At 39.6% G+C, this 18,049-nt stretch overlaps 1 protein-coding gene across 1 annotated transcript; it reads left to right on the top strand.

The window, feature by feature from the left end:
• Positions 1 to 331: 331 nt before the first annotated feature.
• Positions 332 to 17,945, top strand: LOC106596098 (uncharacterized). The gene is made up of 10 exons (XM_082978292.1): positions 332 to 419; positions 1,078 to 1,216; positions 3,129 to 3,224; positions 5,230 to 5,325; positions 12,082 to 12,171; positions 14,131 to 14,220; positions 14,442 to 15,027; positions 16,137 to 16,253; positions 17,656 to 17,722; positions 17,806 to 17,945. The coding sequence occupies exons 2-10, from the start codon at positions 1,203 to 1,205 to the stop codon at positions 17,943 to 17,945; spliced, it is 1,296 nt and encodes a 431-aa protein (XP_082834418.1). The 5' UTR covers positions 332 to 419; positions 1,078 to 1,202.
• The last annotated feature ends 104 nt before the right edge of the window (positions 17,946 to 18,049 follow it).

The following is an 18,049-nucleotide window of genomic DNA, read 5'->3' as shown; positions in this document are numbered from 1 at the left end:
TCCATGAGTTGATAAATTGGATTTCCATTGATTATTTTTGTGTGATTTTGTTGTCAGCACATTCAACTATGTAAAGAAAAAAGTATTTAATAAGATTATTTCATTCATTCAGATCTAGGATGTGTTATTTTAGTGTTCCCTTAATTTTTTTGAGCAGTGTATATATATATATATATATATATATATATTATTTTTTTACACCACATTGTTTTCCTTTTTGGATCCTTCTTATCGACCTGTACAGTTGGTGGCGGAATGCACATATCATTGTTGCGAACGCCATTATACCAAAGAAGAAGAAGAAAAGGGTGCGTCTTTTACCTGTTTGGACCGCAACCTGTGAGTTACCTAATACATATTGAAAGTTAAAGTAAAAAGCACCTATGAGGCCGCCATTTGTAGACAACTGGATCATGAAGGTAGCTAACATTTTTGTTTTAATTTAAGATAACAAATATCGTGGTTTATTACAGGTCTAGAGAAAAATTGGTTTACATGAGTATAATAATTTCGACAGAACTCAGTGCAGGTTTATTTCTATGGACATGTTATAACGACGTAACGTTGGAAACAAAAGTCTGAGCGAGGCCATGGGCTGCGGACTATATTGAATCAAGATAATTAATGTAAAGTTGTATAAAGGCTGTCATATTCTTAAAGTTATAACATTAAATATAGCTTGTAACCCACAAAAGCTGTAGGCATTTAACTAGTCTACATTTCAGTAAACCACTGTAGCCGAGTTTAGGTTACTATCTAATCTGCGGATGGGAAGCCAACGCATGGTTTTAGAAATAAACACAGCTATAGGCCACATATTTAGGCAATGGTTTGCATACAATAAAAGCCTAATATACTGGCAATTACAGAGAACAAATTAGTTTTGTTATTTATTAACTGCCCCTTAGTGTGTGAAATCATGTAATGTTAGGCCTTTAGTATCCTTTAGTCATGTATCCTATCGATTCCATGTTTTCTACATTTAGGAGGCCATATCTGAACGTCAACAACATCGTAGGATTCCTACTATTTTATATTATTTTATTTAAATCGCTGACTTCTGTTTTTCCACAATAGGAGAACAATCTATGTCTTTCTGTGAAATATGTTGAGCAACAGTAAACTGCCTTGGACTTTCATCCGCCGTCATTTCTGAGGAACCGATGGAAATCTCCTGACGGCCTGGGGAGAGTGAAGAAAATATGGAGGAAGACAGGTAAATTACTCTGACATTAGGCTTATCTGTATTGTTAGTTTATTTCATAATGTCTGTGAAATGTGTCCATTTCAAGTGCAGCTGTTCCAATAATTATAAAACAGCTCGAGGTGTGACACAGCTGGGTGTATTCATTAGGAACCAAACAAGCAAACGGGAAGGGATTTACATGAATATGTCCATTGGGAAACTGTCGTTTGTTGCAAAACGTTTTTCTACGGTGTGTTCTAATTCATACACCCCTGGCAGGTACCGTTGTAGCACACCTGCTGGTGATTACTGCAACACTGTCCCGTTCAGTAGCCAAACGTTGCCTATAGAAATGCCACCAGTAGCCAAGAGTCGACGCTATTTCACATGCTTACTGCGGTCCAAAACGTTTTTTTTTATATACATGGAAGTATAAGTGAAATACATCTACACACGAGCTAACGAGAGGGACCTACCTGTATTCGACCAATAGAAACTCTTGTTTTCTTTGCAAAACGTTTTTCTGTTGGTACTGTGTGCACTACTGAATACACCCCTTTTCAGTGGCGTTGATGCACAGCGAGCTCAGCCCCTGAGTGGATGAGTTCAGACTAGAAAATTGGCTCAACTGTCGCAACACTTTTCATAAATTTTGTCAACTTATTTTGTTCAGAAAAGCTAATTTGTATGTATATGTCTACCTGGTTTATGGGTTGTAGAAGGGTCAATATACTACGAGACAGGTTGGTAGTAGGTATATATCTACCTGGTTAATGGGTTGTAGTAGTGTTGGGGCACTGGTGTCGAGGTAATTGAGGTAATTATGTACATGCAGATAATAACAGAGAGTAGCAGCAGTGTGGGGGGTGCAGATAGTCTGCGTAGCCATTTTGATTAGCTCTTCAGGAGTCTTATGGCTTGGGGGTAGAAGCTGTTTAAAAGCCTCTTGGACCCAGACTTGGCGCTCCGGTACCGCTTGCCGTGTGGTAGCAGAGAGAACAGTCTATGACTAGGGTGGCTGGAGTCTTTGACAATTTTAAGGGGATTCAAGTATAGGTTTGCTAGCTAGGCCTGTAATAGGACTATATTACTAGTGATATGGACTGGAATAGGACTATATTACTAGTGATATGGACTGGAATAGGACTATATTGCTAGGGATATGGACTGGAATAGGACTATATTACTAGTGATATGGACTGGAATAGGACTATATTACTAGTGATATGGACTGGAATAGGACTATATTACTAGTGATATGGACTGGAATAGTCATATATTACTAGTGATGTGGACTGGAATAGACCTATATTACTAGTGATGTGGACTGGAATAGACCTATATTACTAGTGATGTGGACTGGAATAGGACTATATTGCTAGGGATATGGACTGGAATAGGACTATATTACTAGTGATGTGGACTGGAATAGGACTATATTGCTAGTGATATGGACTGGAATAGGACTATATTACTAGTGATGTGGACTGGGATAGGACTATATTACTAGTGATGTGGACTGGAATAGGACTATATTACTAGTGATAGGGACTGGAATAGTCATATATTACTTTTTGAAGTAGGCTAATGAGCCCATATGCTAAATCAACACTGTCAAAAAGGATAAGGAGCTGAAGACCTCTCCTGCTTCCCCAAATCGGTTTTGTGCAGAAGTTGCAAAAATATAGACACTACTGTCATTTAATTCAGTTTGGAATAGCTCATGTTAGGTAATTAAGGGTTAAAATAACTTGAAACCACATCATGATTTAGCCACATTGTTCCATCATCTCTCTAACTGTTATTAGTTGGTCTGCAGACATATCATCTCTAACTGTTATTGGTTAGTCTACAGACCTATGTCCTACTGGTTATACTGTGTAATGTAATTTACTGGAATGATTTTAATATTTACCTGAATACTATACTCTGTGTCTGAAAGGCTATTGGGAGCAGCATCTCCTGCTCCAAGCCAACTCTCCTTGAGAAGTGACCATTCCATGTATCGACCAATCGGATTTACAAATGGTGATCTCAGGTACAGTACCAGTCAAAAGTTTGGACACACCTACTCATTCAAGGATTTTTCTTTATTTTGTATTAATTTCTACATTGTAGAATAATAGTGAAGATATGAACATAAAATAACACGTGGAATCATGTAGTAACAAAACATGTTAAACAAATAGGCCTATATTACTAGTGATGTGGACTGGAATAGGACTATATTACTAGTGATGTGGACTGGAATAGGACTATATTACTAGTGATGTGGACTGGAATAGACCTATATTACTAGTGATGTGGACTGGAATAGACCTATATAACTAGTGATGTGGACTGGAATAGGACTATATTACTAGTGATGTGGACTGGAATAGGACTATATTACTAGTGATGTGGACTGGAATAGACCTATATTACTAGTGATGTGGACTGGAATAGACCTATATTACTAGTGATGTGGACTGGAATAGGACTATATTACTAGTGATGTGGACTGGAATAGGACTATATTACTAGTGATGTGGACTGGAATAGACCTATATTACTAGTGATGTGGACTGGAATAGGACTATATTACTAGTGATATGGACTGGAATAGGACTATATTACTAGTGATATGGACTGGAATAGGACTATATTACTAGTGATATGGACTGGAATAGGACTATATTACTAGTGATATGGACTGGAATAGGACTATATTACTAGTGATGTGGACTGGAATAGGACTATATTGCTAGTGATGTGGACTGGAATAGGACTATATTGCTAGTGATGTGGACTGGAATAGGACTATATTGCTAGTGATGTGGACTGGAATAGGACTATATTAGTAGTGATGTGGACTGGAATAGGACTATATTACTAGTGATGTGGACTGGAATAGGACTATATTACTAGTGATGTGGACTGGAATAGGACTATATTACTAGTGATGTGGACTGGAATAGGACTATACTACTAGTGATGTGGACTGGAATAGGACTATACTACTAGTGATATGGACTGGAATAGGACTATATTACTAGTGATGTGGAATGGAATAGGACTATATTACTAGTGATGTGGACTGGAATAGGACTATATTACTCGTGATGTGGACTGGAATAGACCTATATTACTAGTGATGTGGACTGGAATAGGACTATATTACTAGTGATGTGGACTGGAATAGACCTATATTACTAGTGATGTGGACTGGAATAGGACTATATTACTAGTGATGTGGACTGGAATAGGACTATATTACTAGTGATGTGGACTGGAATAGGATTATATTACTAGTGATGTGGACTGGAATAGGACTATATTACTAGTGATGTGGACTGCAATAGGACTATATTACTAGTGATGTGGACTGCAATAGGACTATATTACTAGTGATGTGGACTGCAATAGGACTATATTACTAGTGATGTGGACTGGAATAGGACTATATTACTAGTGATGTGGACTGGAATAGAATTATATTACTAGTGATGTGGACTGGAATAGGACTATATTACTAGTAATGTGGACTGGAATAGGACTATATTACTAGTGATGTGGACTGGAATAGGACTATATTACTAGTGATGTGGACTGGAATAGGACTATATTACTAGTGATATGGACTGGAATAGGACTATATTACTAGTGATAGGGACTGGAATAGTGATATATTACTTTTTGAAGTCGGCTAATGAGCCCATATGCTAAATCAACACTGTCAAAAAGGATAAGGAGCTGAAGACCTCTCCTGCTTCCCCAAATCGGTTTTGTGCAGAAGTTGCAAAAATATAGACACTACTGTCATTTAATTCAGTTTGGAATAGCTCATGTTAGGTAATTAAGGGTTAAAATAACTTGAAACCACATCATGATTTAGCTACATTGTTCCATCATCTCTCTAACTGTTATTAGTTGGTCTGCAGACATATAATCTCTAACTGTTATTAGTTAGTCTACAGACCTATGTCCTACTGGTTATACTGTGTAATGTAATTTACTGGAATGATTTTAATATTGACCTGAACACTATTCTCTGTGTCTGAAAGGCTTTTGGGAGCAGCATCTCCTGCTCCAAGCCAACTCTCCTTGAGAAGTGACCATTCCATGTATCGACCAATCGGATTTACAAATGGTGATCTCAGGTACAGTACCAGTCAAAAGTTTGGACACACCTACTCATTCAAGGGTTTTTCTTTATTTTGTATTAATTTCTACATTGTAGAATAATAGTGAAGATATGAACATAAAATAACACGTGGAATCATGTAGTAACAAAACATGTTAAACAAATAGGCCTATATTACTAGTGATGTGGACTGGAATAGGACTATATTACTAGTGATGTGGACTGGAATAGACCTATATTACTAGTGATGTGGACTGGAATAGACCTATATTACTAGTGATGTGGACTGGAATAGGACTATATTACTAGTGATGTGGACTGGAATAGGACTATATTACTAGTGATATGGACTGGAATAGGACTATATTACTAGTGATATGGACTGGAATAGGACTATATTACTAGTGATGTGGACTGGAATGTACCTATATTACTAGTGATGTGGACTGGAATAGACCTATATTACTAGTGATGTGGACTGGAATAGGACTATATTACTAGTGATGTGGACTGGAATAGACCTATATTACTAGTGATGTGGACTGGAATAGGACTATATTACTAGTGATGTGGACTGGAATAGGACTATATTACTAGTGATGTGGACTGGAATAGGACTATATTAATAGTAATGTGGACTGGAATAGGACTATATTACTAGTGATATTGACTGGAATAGGACTATATTACTAGTGATATTGACTGGAATAGGACTATATTACTAGTGATGTGGACTGGAATAGGACTATATTACTAGTGATGTGGACTGGAATAGGACTATATTACTAGTGATGTGGACTGGAATAGACCTATATTACTGGTGATGTGGACTGGAATAGGACTATATTACTAGTGATGTGGACTGGAATAGGACTATATTACTAGTGATGTGGACTGGAATAGGACTATATTACTAGTGATGTGGACTGGAATAGGACTATATTACTAGTGATGTGGACTGGAATAGGACTATATTACTAGTAATGTGGACTGGAATAGGACTATATTACTAGTGGTGTGGACTGGAATAGGACTATATTACTAGTGATGTGGACTGGAATAGGACTATACTACTAGTGATATGGACTGGAATAGGACTATATTACTAGTGATGTGGAATGGAATAGGACTATATTACTAGTGATGTGGACTGGAATAGGACAATATTACTAGTATTGTGGACTGGAATAGGACTATATTACTCGTGGTGTGGACTGGAATAGGACTATACTACTAGTGATGTGGACTGGAATAGGACTATACTACTAGTGATGTGGACTGGAATAGGACTATATTACTAGTGATGTGGAATGGAATAGGACTATATTACTAGTGATGTGGACTGGAATAGGACTATATTACTAGTGATGTGGACTGGAATAGGACTATATTACTAGTGATGTGGACTGGAATAGGACTATATTACTAGTATGTGGAATGGAATAGGACTATATTACTAGTGATGTGGACTGGAATAGGACTATATTACTAGTGATGTGGACTGGAATAGGACTATATTACTAGTGATGTGGACTGGAATAGGACTATATTACTAGTGATATTGACTGGAATAGGACTATATTACTAGTGATGTGGACTGGAATAGACCTATATTACTAGTGATGTGGACTGGAATAGGACTATATTACTAGTGATGTGGACTGGAATAGGACTATATTACTAGTGATGTGGACTGGAATAGGACTATATTACTAGTGATATTGACTGGAATAGGACTATATTACTAGTGATGTGGACTGGAATAGACCTATACTACTAGTGATGTGGACTGGAATAGGACTATACTAGAAGTGATGTGGACTGGAATAGGACTATATTACTAGTGATGTGGAATAGAATAGGACTATATTACTAGTGATGTGGACTGGAATAGGACTATATTGCTAGTGATGTGGACTGGAATAGGACTATATTACTAGTATTGTGGACTGGAATAGGACTATATTACTCGTGGTGTGGACTGGAATAGGACTATACTACTAGTGATGTGAACTTGAATAGGACAATACTACTAGTGATGTGGACTGGAATAGGACTATATTACTAGTGATGTGGAATGGAATAGGACTATATTACTAGTGATGTGGACTGGAATAGGACTATATTACTAGTGATGTGGACTGGAATAGGACTATATTACTAGTGATGTGGACTGGAATAGGACTATATTACTAGTAATGTGGACTGGAATAGGACTATATTACTAGTGATATTGACTGGAATAGGACTATATTACTAGTGATATGGACTGGAATAGACCTATATTACTAGTGATGTGGACTGGAATAGGACTATATTACTAGTGATGTGGACTGGAATAGGACTATATTACTAGTGATGTGGACTGGAATAGGACTATATTACTAGTGATGTGGACTGGAATAGGACTATATTACTAGTGATGTGGACTGGAATAGGATTATATTACTAGTGATGTTGACTGGAATAGGACTATATTGCTCGTGGTGTGGACTGGAATAGGACTATATTGCTCGTGGTGTGGACTGGAATAGGACTATATTGCTCGTGGTGTGGACTGGAATAGGACTATATTGCTCGTGGTGTGGACTGGAATAGGACTATATTGCTAGTGATGTGGACTGGAATAGGACTATATTACTAGTGATGTGGACTGGAATAGGACTATATTACTAGTATTGTGGACTGGATTAGGACTATATTACTCGTGGTGTGGACTGGAATAGGACTATACTACTAGTGATGTGTCACGGTTGTCGTCGGTGAAGGAGGACCAATACGCAGCAGGTACGTGTATGCTCATCTTGAGAATTTATTAACTTCAAAAAATGAACGTACAAAATCACAAAACAAAAAGAACGAACGAACAACTACAAACAGTCTGGCTAGCATAGGCTCAACACAGAACAATCACCCACCAATAACACATACAAACACACCCTAATATATGGGACTCTCAATCAAAGGCAGATAGACAACACCTGCCTTCAACTGAGAGTCCCAACCCCGATCAACCAAACATAGAAACACACACACTAGACTAACCATAGAATTAACTAAACATAAACCAAAACCCGGAAATACTAAATCAAACACCCTTTACACAAACACACCACCCCGAACCACATAAAACAAATACCCCCTGCCACGCCCTGACCAAACTACAAAACAATTAACCTTATATACTGGCCAGGACGTGACATGATGTGAACTGGAATAGGACTATACTACTAGTGATGTGGACTGGAATAGGACTATATTACTAGTGATGTGGAATGGAATAGGACTATATTACTAGTGATGTGGACTGGAATAGGACTATATTTGATTTGATTTGAATTTGATATTACAAGTGATGTGGACTGGAATAGGACTATATTACTAGTGATATTGACTGGAATAGGACTATATTACTAGTGATGTGGACTGGAATAGACCTATATTACTAGTGATGTGGACTGGAATAGGACTATATTACTAGTGATGTGGACTGGAATAGGACTATATTACTAGTGATGTGGACTGGAATAGGACTATATTACTAGTGATGTGGACTGGAATAGGACTATATTACTAGTGATGTGGACTGGAATAGGACTATATTACTAGTGATGTGGACTGGAATAGGACTATATTACTAGTGATGTGGACTGGAATAGGATTATATTACTAGTGATGTGGACTGGAATAGGACTATATTGCTCGTGGTGTGGACTGGAATAGGACTATATTGCTCGTGGTGTGGACTGGAATAGGACTATATTGCTCGTGGTGTGGACTGGAATAGGACTATATTGCTCGTGGTGTGGACTGGAATAGGACTATATTACTAGTGATGTGGACTGGAATAGACCTATATTACTAGTGATGTGGACTGGAATAGGACTATATTACTAGTGATGTGGACTGGAATAGGACTATATTACTAGTGATGTGGACTGGAATAGGACTATATTACTAGTGATGTGGACTGGAATAGGACTATATTACTAGTGATGTGGACTGGAATAGGACTATATTACTAGTGATGTGGACTGGAATAGGACTATATTACTAGTGATGTGGACTGGAATAGGACTATATTACTAGTGATGTGGACTGGAATAGGACTATATTACTAGTGATGTGGACTGGAATAGGACTATGTTACTAGTGATGTGGACTGGAATAGGATTATATTACTAGTGATGTGGACTGGAATAGGACTATATTGCTCGTGGTGTGGACTGGAATAGGACTATATTGCTTGTGGTGTGGACTGGAATAGGACTATATTGCTCGTGGTGTGGACTGGAATAGGACTATATTACTAGTGATGTGGACTGGAATAGGACTATATTACTAGTGATGTGGACTGGAATAGGACTATATTACTAGTGATGTGGACTGGAATAGCACTATATTACTAGTGATGTGGACTGGAATAGGACTATATTACTAGTGATGTGGACTGGAATAGGACTATGTTACTAGTGATGTGGACTGGAATAGGACTATATTTGATTTGATTTGAATTTGATATTACAAGTGATGTGGACTGGAATAGGACTATATTACTAGTGATATTGACTGGAATAGGACTATATTACTAGTGATGTGGACTGGAATAGACCTATATTACTAGTGATGTGGACTGGAATAGGACTATTTTACTAGTGATGTGGACTGGAATAGGACTATATTACTAGTGATGTGGACTGGAATAGGACTATATTACTAGTGATGTGGACTGGAATAGGACTATATTACTAGTGATGTGGACTGGAATAGGACTATATTACTAGTGATGTGGACTGGAATAGGACTATATTACTAGTGATGTGGACTGGAATAGGACTATATTACTAGTGATGTGGACTGGAATAGGACTATATTACTAGTGATGTGGACTGGAATAGGACTATATTACTAGTGATGTGGACTGGAATAGGATTATATTACTAGTGATGTGGACTGGAATAGGACTATATTGCTCGTGGTGTGGACTGGAATAGGACTATATTGCTCGTGGTGTGGACTGGAATAGGACTATATTGCTCGTGGTGTGGACTGGAATAGGACTATATTGCTCGTGGTGTGGACTGGAATAGGACTATATTACTAGTGATGTGGACTGGAATAGACCTATATTACTAGTGATGTGGACTGGAATAGGACTATATTACTAGTGATGTGGACTGGAATAGGACTATATTACTAGTGATGTGGACTGGAATAGGACTATATTACTAGTGATGTGGACTGGAATAGGACTATGTTACTAGTGATGTGGACTGGAATAGGACTATATTACTAGTGATGTGGACTGGAATAGGACTATGTTACTAGTGATGTGGACTGGAATAGGATTATATTACTAGTGATGTGGACTGGAATAGGACTATATTGCTCGTGGTGTGGACTGGAATAGGACTATATTGCTTGTGGTTTGGACTGGAATAGGACTATATTGCTCGTGGTGTGGACTGGAATAGGACTATATTACTAGTGATGTGGACTGGAATAGGACTATATTACTAGTGATGTGGACTGGAATAGGACTATATTACTAGTGATGTGGACTGGAATAGGACTATATTACTAGTGATGTGGACTGGAATAGGACTATATTACTAGTGATGTGGACTGGAATAGCTTGTAAATGCTTCATGAGCTCAGTTCAACTGTCTACTCCATCAGAAACCAAAATATAAGCTTGTTTTACTCCAATGTTTGTTAACAACTGAATCGTCAACAAACATTGTGTAGCTTCATAATATGGTTAACTTTCATTTTGATGTCATGGATGGTCAGTCCAGTCCATATTTCTTCAACCCCATCCCTAAATTGTTCGTCCAAAAACTGTGTCAGCTTTCTTGTTGTTTGAACTACAGATTCTCCCTTTAAAAATTTAGATCCTGTCAGGAATCATGTTAAAACCTGTTTTAAGACTAAAAATAACTAGGTTTTAGGATGATGTTAAGACACTGCTCAGACAAGCTCTGAGCCAGGAGTAAAATTAACTAATATAAGTTTATCTCAGCTGATAATCACAACAGTTTGAGGTACTGCAAAGGAAAGATGGTGATGACACTTATTGACATTGTTGCAAATGATGAGGAATAACCAATCAGGATGAGGCATCGCCAACTGTGAACTCTACAGCACACTTTAGACAACCACAATGAATGTGACTGGACATCAAATGTTTGATATAATTTTCTCCTGACACGATAACTTTGCCTACTCTTAATTATTGTCTAATATGTTTCCATGAATAACCTTTTTTTAACCAATTCTGATGGTTGTTAAAAGCAGAATTTTGACAATATTACCGTTATACATCACTCCCGTTTAACAACACCAAATAGCTTGGGCACAGTAGGCATCAAGCCACTTACCGATTAATTTTGCGTACAATGTTTGAAAGGTATATTAGCATAAGCCCTAGATTCCTTCAATTGCCCAAATTAGACATATTTTTTAACATTGCGATGTTGCTCTCCAAATGGATAACTTGAAGTCACATGATGTAAGTAATTCAATAATCCAAGGAAAAATTGGTTTATTTATCAGCCTAGTGGTTATAAGTATTTAGGCATCATGTGAAATCATTCTCAAAAGCGCAAGTAGTTCTGTATTCTGTATTATTTATGGATCGATCATATAGAAATATCCAAATATTTGTGTTTCTGTCCATTTAGAAATATACAAACAGTCAACATGAAAGATGGATAGGTATTACATTCTGCATATTCACACAATGACAAAACCCTCCTTGATCTTTCCACAGTGGTAAACAGGAGAGGGTGGGGTCACCGTGTCTGTCCATGAAGAGTGATTGGTCCATGGACAGGCCCATTATGTTTGGAAAAGGTGCCAGGTAAGTGAAGAACCTGACATAGAAATAACAGCCGATAGAAGATTAGTGTTCTACAAACAATGATGAATAAGTAATTGGGGTTCAAAATGAAAGAAAGAACAACATTTATCATTCATAAACAAAATCCTTCTCGGGATACAGTACTGGTAGCTACCTTAAAAATACTTTACCTTCTAGACAGACAGTACTGGTAGCTACCTTAAAAATACTTTACCTTCTAGACAGACAGTACTGGTAGCTACGTTAACAATACTTTACCTTCTATAAATATACAAATATTTATGTTTCTGTCCATTTAAAAATATCAACATAAACTCAGCAAAAAAAACATCCTCTCACTGTCAACTGTGTTTATTTTCAGCAATATTAACATGTGTAAGTAGTTGTATGAACATAACAAGATTCAACAACTGAGACATAAATTGAACAAGTTCCACAGACATGTGACTAACAGAAATGGAATAGTGTGTCCCTGAACAAAGGGGGGTGGGGGGGGTCAAAATCAAAAGTAACAGTCAGTATCTGGTGTGGCCACCAGCTGCATTAAGTACCGCAGTACATCTCCTCCTCATGGACTGCACCAGATTTGCCAGTTCTTGCTGTGAGATGTTACCCCACTCTTCCACCAAGGCACCTGCAAGTTCCTGGACAATTCTGGAGGGAATGGACCTAGCCCTCACCCTCTGATCCAACAGGTCCCAGATGTGCTCAATGGGATTGAGATCCGGGCTCTTCGCTGGCCATTGCAGAACACTGACATTACTGTCTTGCAGGAAATCACACACGGAACGAGCAGTATGGCTGATGACATTGTCATGTTGGAGGGTCATGTCAGGATGAGCCTGCAGGAAGGGTACCACATGAGGGAGGAGGATGTCTTCCCTGTAACGCACAGCATTGAGATTGCCTGCAATGACACCAAGCTCAGTCCGACGATGCTGTGACACACCGCCCAAGATCATGACACCTCCACCTTCAAATCCATCCCGCTCCAGAGTACAGGCCTCGGTGTAAAGCTCATTCCTTAGACGATAAACGCGAATCCGACCATCACCCCTGGTGAGACAAAACTGCGACTCGTCAGTGAAGAGCACTTTTTGCAGGTCCTGTCTGGTACAGCGATGGTGGGTTTGTGCCCGTAGGCGACGTTGTTGCCAGTGATGTCTGGTGAGGACCTGCCTTACAACAGGCCTACAAGCCCTCAGTCCAGCCTCTCTCAGCCTATTGCGGACAGTCTGAGCACTGATGGAGGGATTGTGTGTTCCTGGTGTAACTCGGGCAGTTGTTGTTGTTGCCATCCTGTATCTGTCCTGCAGGTGTGATTTTCGGATGTACCGATCCTGTGCAGGTGTTGTTACACGTGGTCTGCCACTGCGAGGATGATCAGCTGTCTGTCCTGTCTCCCTGTAGCGCTGTCTTAGGCGTCTCACAGTACGGACATTGCAATTTATTGCCCTGGCCACATCTGCAGTCCTCATGCCTCCTTGCAGCATGCCTAAGGCACGTTCATGCAGATGAGCAGGGACCCTGGGCATATTTATTTTGGTGTTGTTCAGAGTCAGTAGAAAGGCCTCTTTAGTGTCCTAAGTTTTCATAACTGTGACCTTAATTGCCTGCCGTCTGTAAGCTGTTAGTGTCTTAACGACCGTTCCACATGTGTATGTTCATTAATTGTTTATGGTTCATTGAACAAGCATGGGAAACAGTGTTAAAACCCTTTACAGTGAAGATCTGTGAAGTTATTTGGATTTTTACGAATTATCTTTGAAAGACAGGGTCCTGAAAAAGGGACGTTTCTTTTTTTGCTGAGTTTTATTTGTGTTTCTTTCCATTTAGAAATATGCAAATATTTATGTTTCTGTCCATTTAGAAATATACAAACAGTCAACATGAAAGATGGATAGGTATTATATCCTGCATATTCACACAATGACAAAACCCTCCTTGATCTTTCCACAGTTGTAATCAGGAGAGGGTGTGGTCACCGTGTCTGTCCATGAAGAGTGATTGGTCCATGGACAGGCCCATTATGTTTGGAAAAGATGACCGGTAAGTGAAAATTAGCTTCCACATTCCTGTAAATCTTGTAGGTTAGCCCCTGTATAATAGTGAGTCTTTAAAACAGCTTCTATATTCCTGTAAATCTTGTAGGTTAGCTCCTGTATAATAGTCTTTAAAACAGCAACCACATTCCTGTAAATCTAGTTGGTTCGATCCTGTATAATAGTCTTTAAAACAGCAACCACATTTCTCTACCACATTGTGTACAGTGAGCTGACAGCCAGTCTACTGACAGAGGACCACTTCAGATGTTCAGTGTGTACAGAGGTTCTCAAAGAGCCAGTCTCCATCCCATGTGGACACAGTTACTGCAGACAGTGCATTGAGACCTACTGGAACCAGCCTGACCAGACAGGAGAGTACGACTGCCCCCAGTGCAGCAAGAGATTCAGAACACGTCCTGACCTCCTCACTAACTCAGCCTTGGAGAAGGTGATTGAGAAACTCCACCAGGCAGGGTTCAAGGTCCCTGCTCTTCCCAAGTACTGCTACGCTGGACCTGGAGATGTGGCCTGTGATCTCTGCACTGAGAAACAGCTCAAAGCTGTGAAGTCCTGTCTGACCTGCACTGCCTCCTACTGTGAGAGCCATGTCAGACATCACTACACCGTAGCAGCTCTGCAGAGACACACCCTGGTGGAGGTGACTGGAAACCTGGAGCAGAAACTGTGCCAGCTGCACCACAGAGCTCTGGAGGTCTTCTGTAAGACAGACCAGGTTTCTGTTTGTCTGGTGTGTGCCTTGCAGGACCACAGAAACCATGATGTCATAAAGAATGAGAGAGATACTGAAGAGGTGGGTGTGTCTATAGTCTGGACCAGTGTGTGGTAGATAGTGAAGAGGTGGGTGTGTCTATATTCTGGACCAGTGTGTGGTAGATAGTGAAGAGGTGGGTGTGTCTGTAGTCTGGACCAGTGTGTGGTAGATAGTGAAGAGGTGGGTGTGTCTATAGTCTGGACCAGTGTGTGGTAGATAGTGAAGAGGTGGGTGTGTCTATAGTCTGGACCAGTGTGTGGTAGATAGTGAAGAGGTGGGTGTGTCTATAGTCTGGACCAGTGTGTGGTAGATAGTGAAGAGGTGGGTGTGTCTATAGTCTGGACCAGTGTGTGTTAGATAGTGAAGAGGTGGGTGTGTCTGTAGTCTGGACCAGTGTGTGGTAGATAGTGAAGAGGTGGGTGTGTCTATAGTCTGGACCAGTGTGTGGTAGATAGTGAAGAGGTGGGTGTGTCTATAGTCTGGACCAGTGTGTGGTAGATAGTGAAGAGGTGGGTGTGTCTATAGTCTGGACCAGTGTGTGGTAGATAGTGAAGAGGTGGGTGTGTCTATAGTCTGGACCAGTGTGTGGTAGATAGTGAAGAGGTGGGTGTGTCTATAGTCTGGACCAGTGTGTGTTAGATACTGTAGAGGTGGGTGTGTCTATAGTCTGGACCAGTGTGTGGTAGATAGTGAAGAGGTGGGTGTGTCTATAGTCTGGACCAGTGTGTGGTAGATACTGAAGAGGTGGGTGTGTCTATAGTCTGGACCAGTGTGTGGTAGATACTGAAGAGGTGGGTGTGTCTATAGTCTGGACCAGTGTGTGTTAGATAGTGTAGAGGTGGGTGTGTCTGTAGTCTGGACCAGTGTGTGGTAGATAGTGAAGAGGTGGGTGTGTCTATAGTCTGGACCAGTGTGTGGTAGATAGTGAAGAGGTTGGTGTGTATAGTTTCTTCTTGCCACCAGGACATTGGACAGTATATTAAACATAGTGAGGCAGTGGGTTAAAAAGTGACATGTTTCAGTTTTATTTTGCATTTTATTTTATTCAATTTTAACAAGCTCAAGTTGAATGTGCCTTTCCTGTCTTTCAGTAAGTTTTAGTTTAATATAATATATTATATTAATGTTGGCTGTAATTGTCTATCAAGGAAACCACCAAAACTCAGGAGGAACAGATTGCCTCCAGGCTGGAAGCTAGACTCCAGAGAGAGATCACGATTCTACAACATAATACAGAGGAGCTTCCTGCTGACAACTCTGAGCAGGTACCATTTAGTGTCAATACTTTACCTTCTAGACATACAGTACTGGTAGCTACCTTAACTATACTTTACCTTCTAGACAAACAGTACTGGTAGTTACCTTAACAATACTTTACCTTCTGGACATACAGTACTGGTAGCTACCTTAACAATACTTTACCTTCTAGACATACAGTACTGGTAGCTACCTTAACAATACTTTACCTTCTGGACAGACAGTACTGGTAGTTACCTTAACAATACTTTACCTTCTAGACAGACAGTACTGGTAGTTACCTTAACAATACTTTACCTTCTAGACATATAGTACTGGTAGCTACCTTAACAATACATTTTACATTTACATTACATTTTTAGTCATTTAGAGACGCTCTTATCCAGAGCGACTTACAGTAGTGAATGCATACATTTCATTTCATGCATATTTTTTTTGTACTGGCCCCCCGTGGGAATCGAACCCACAACCCTGGCGTTGCACACACCATGCTGGCGTTGCAAACACCATGCTCTACCAACTGAGCCACAGGGAAGGCCGATATACGTACACGTTTGTCATGGTTGTCGAAAGGAGCAGACCAAAGTGCAGCGTGGTTGTAGTTCCACATTTTATTCAATCCGTGAAACTTTGCAATACATAAATAACTGAATTGACAAAACAATAAACCATGACGCAGAGAGAAACAAACACTACTCAAAATCTAATAACCCACAAAACCCAGGAAGAAAAACCCCTACTTAAATATGACCTCCAATTAGAGACAACGAGGACCAGCTGCCTCCAATTGGAGATCACCCCAAAAAACAACAACATAGACATAGAAAACTATATCTAAACATAGATATGGAAAACATAGAACAAAACACACCCCTTGTCACGCCCTGACGTACTCTACCATAGAAAATAACATCTTACTATGGTCAGGACGTGACAACTTTACCTTCTAGACATATAATACTGGTAGCTACCTTAACAATACTTTACCTTCTAGACAGTACTGGTAATTACCTTAAACAATACTTTACCTTCTAGACAGTACTGGTAACTACCTTAACAATACTTTACCTTCTAGACAGTACTGGTAACTACCTAAACAATACTTTACCTTCTAGACATACCGTACTGGCAGCTACCTTAACAATACTTTACCTTCTAGACATATAGTACTGGTAGCTACCTTAACAGATTAAACTAATAACTAGTTATATCATCTCAACATAACTATTGTTGTGCCTGTTGTAACTGGTAGCACCGCTACTTTGATACACTTTCCTCTTAACTTTCCTGTCAACTCTCAACTATTTCCGTCTGTTCTTATCATTTTAATATCAGTTCAATAAAATACAGAAAAGTGTCATCTCCCACTATCCTTTATTGAGTAACTTCAAGTGATGACGTGTTCCTCAGAACGTCAAGAACACTACCATTGAGCTGAACAATCCTGCCAAGCATTTCTGCAGAGGCCTGACTGAAGGTGAGTTACATTACTGCTGCCGAATGACTACCTTTAATGATCTGTACCACAACATGTTATCATGTGTTTTCTGTGATTGTCAGACTGGACAGCAGACAGTGTTGTGGTGGCTGCCCTCGGTCGTCCTTTAGACCTGTACCACAACATGTTATCATGTGTTTTCTGTGATTGTCAGACTGGACAGCAGACAGTGTTGTGGTGGCTGCCCTCGGTCGTCCTTTAGACCTGTACCACAACATGTTATCATGTGTTTTCTGTGATTGTCAGACTGGACATCAGACAGTGTTGTGGTGGCTGCCCTCGGTCGTCCTTTAGACCTGTACCACA

Source organism: Salmo salar, chromosome 08 (assembly GCF_965601325.2).
Source record: "Salmo salar chromosome 08, fSalSal1, whole genome shotgun sequence".
In the NCBI taxonomy this organism is placed as follows: domain Eukaryota; kingdom Metazoa; phylum Chordata; class Actinopteri; order Salmoniformes; family Salmonidae; genus Salmo; species Salmo salar.
This window is presented reverse-complemented; position numbering and strand designations above follow the sequence as displayed.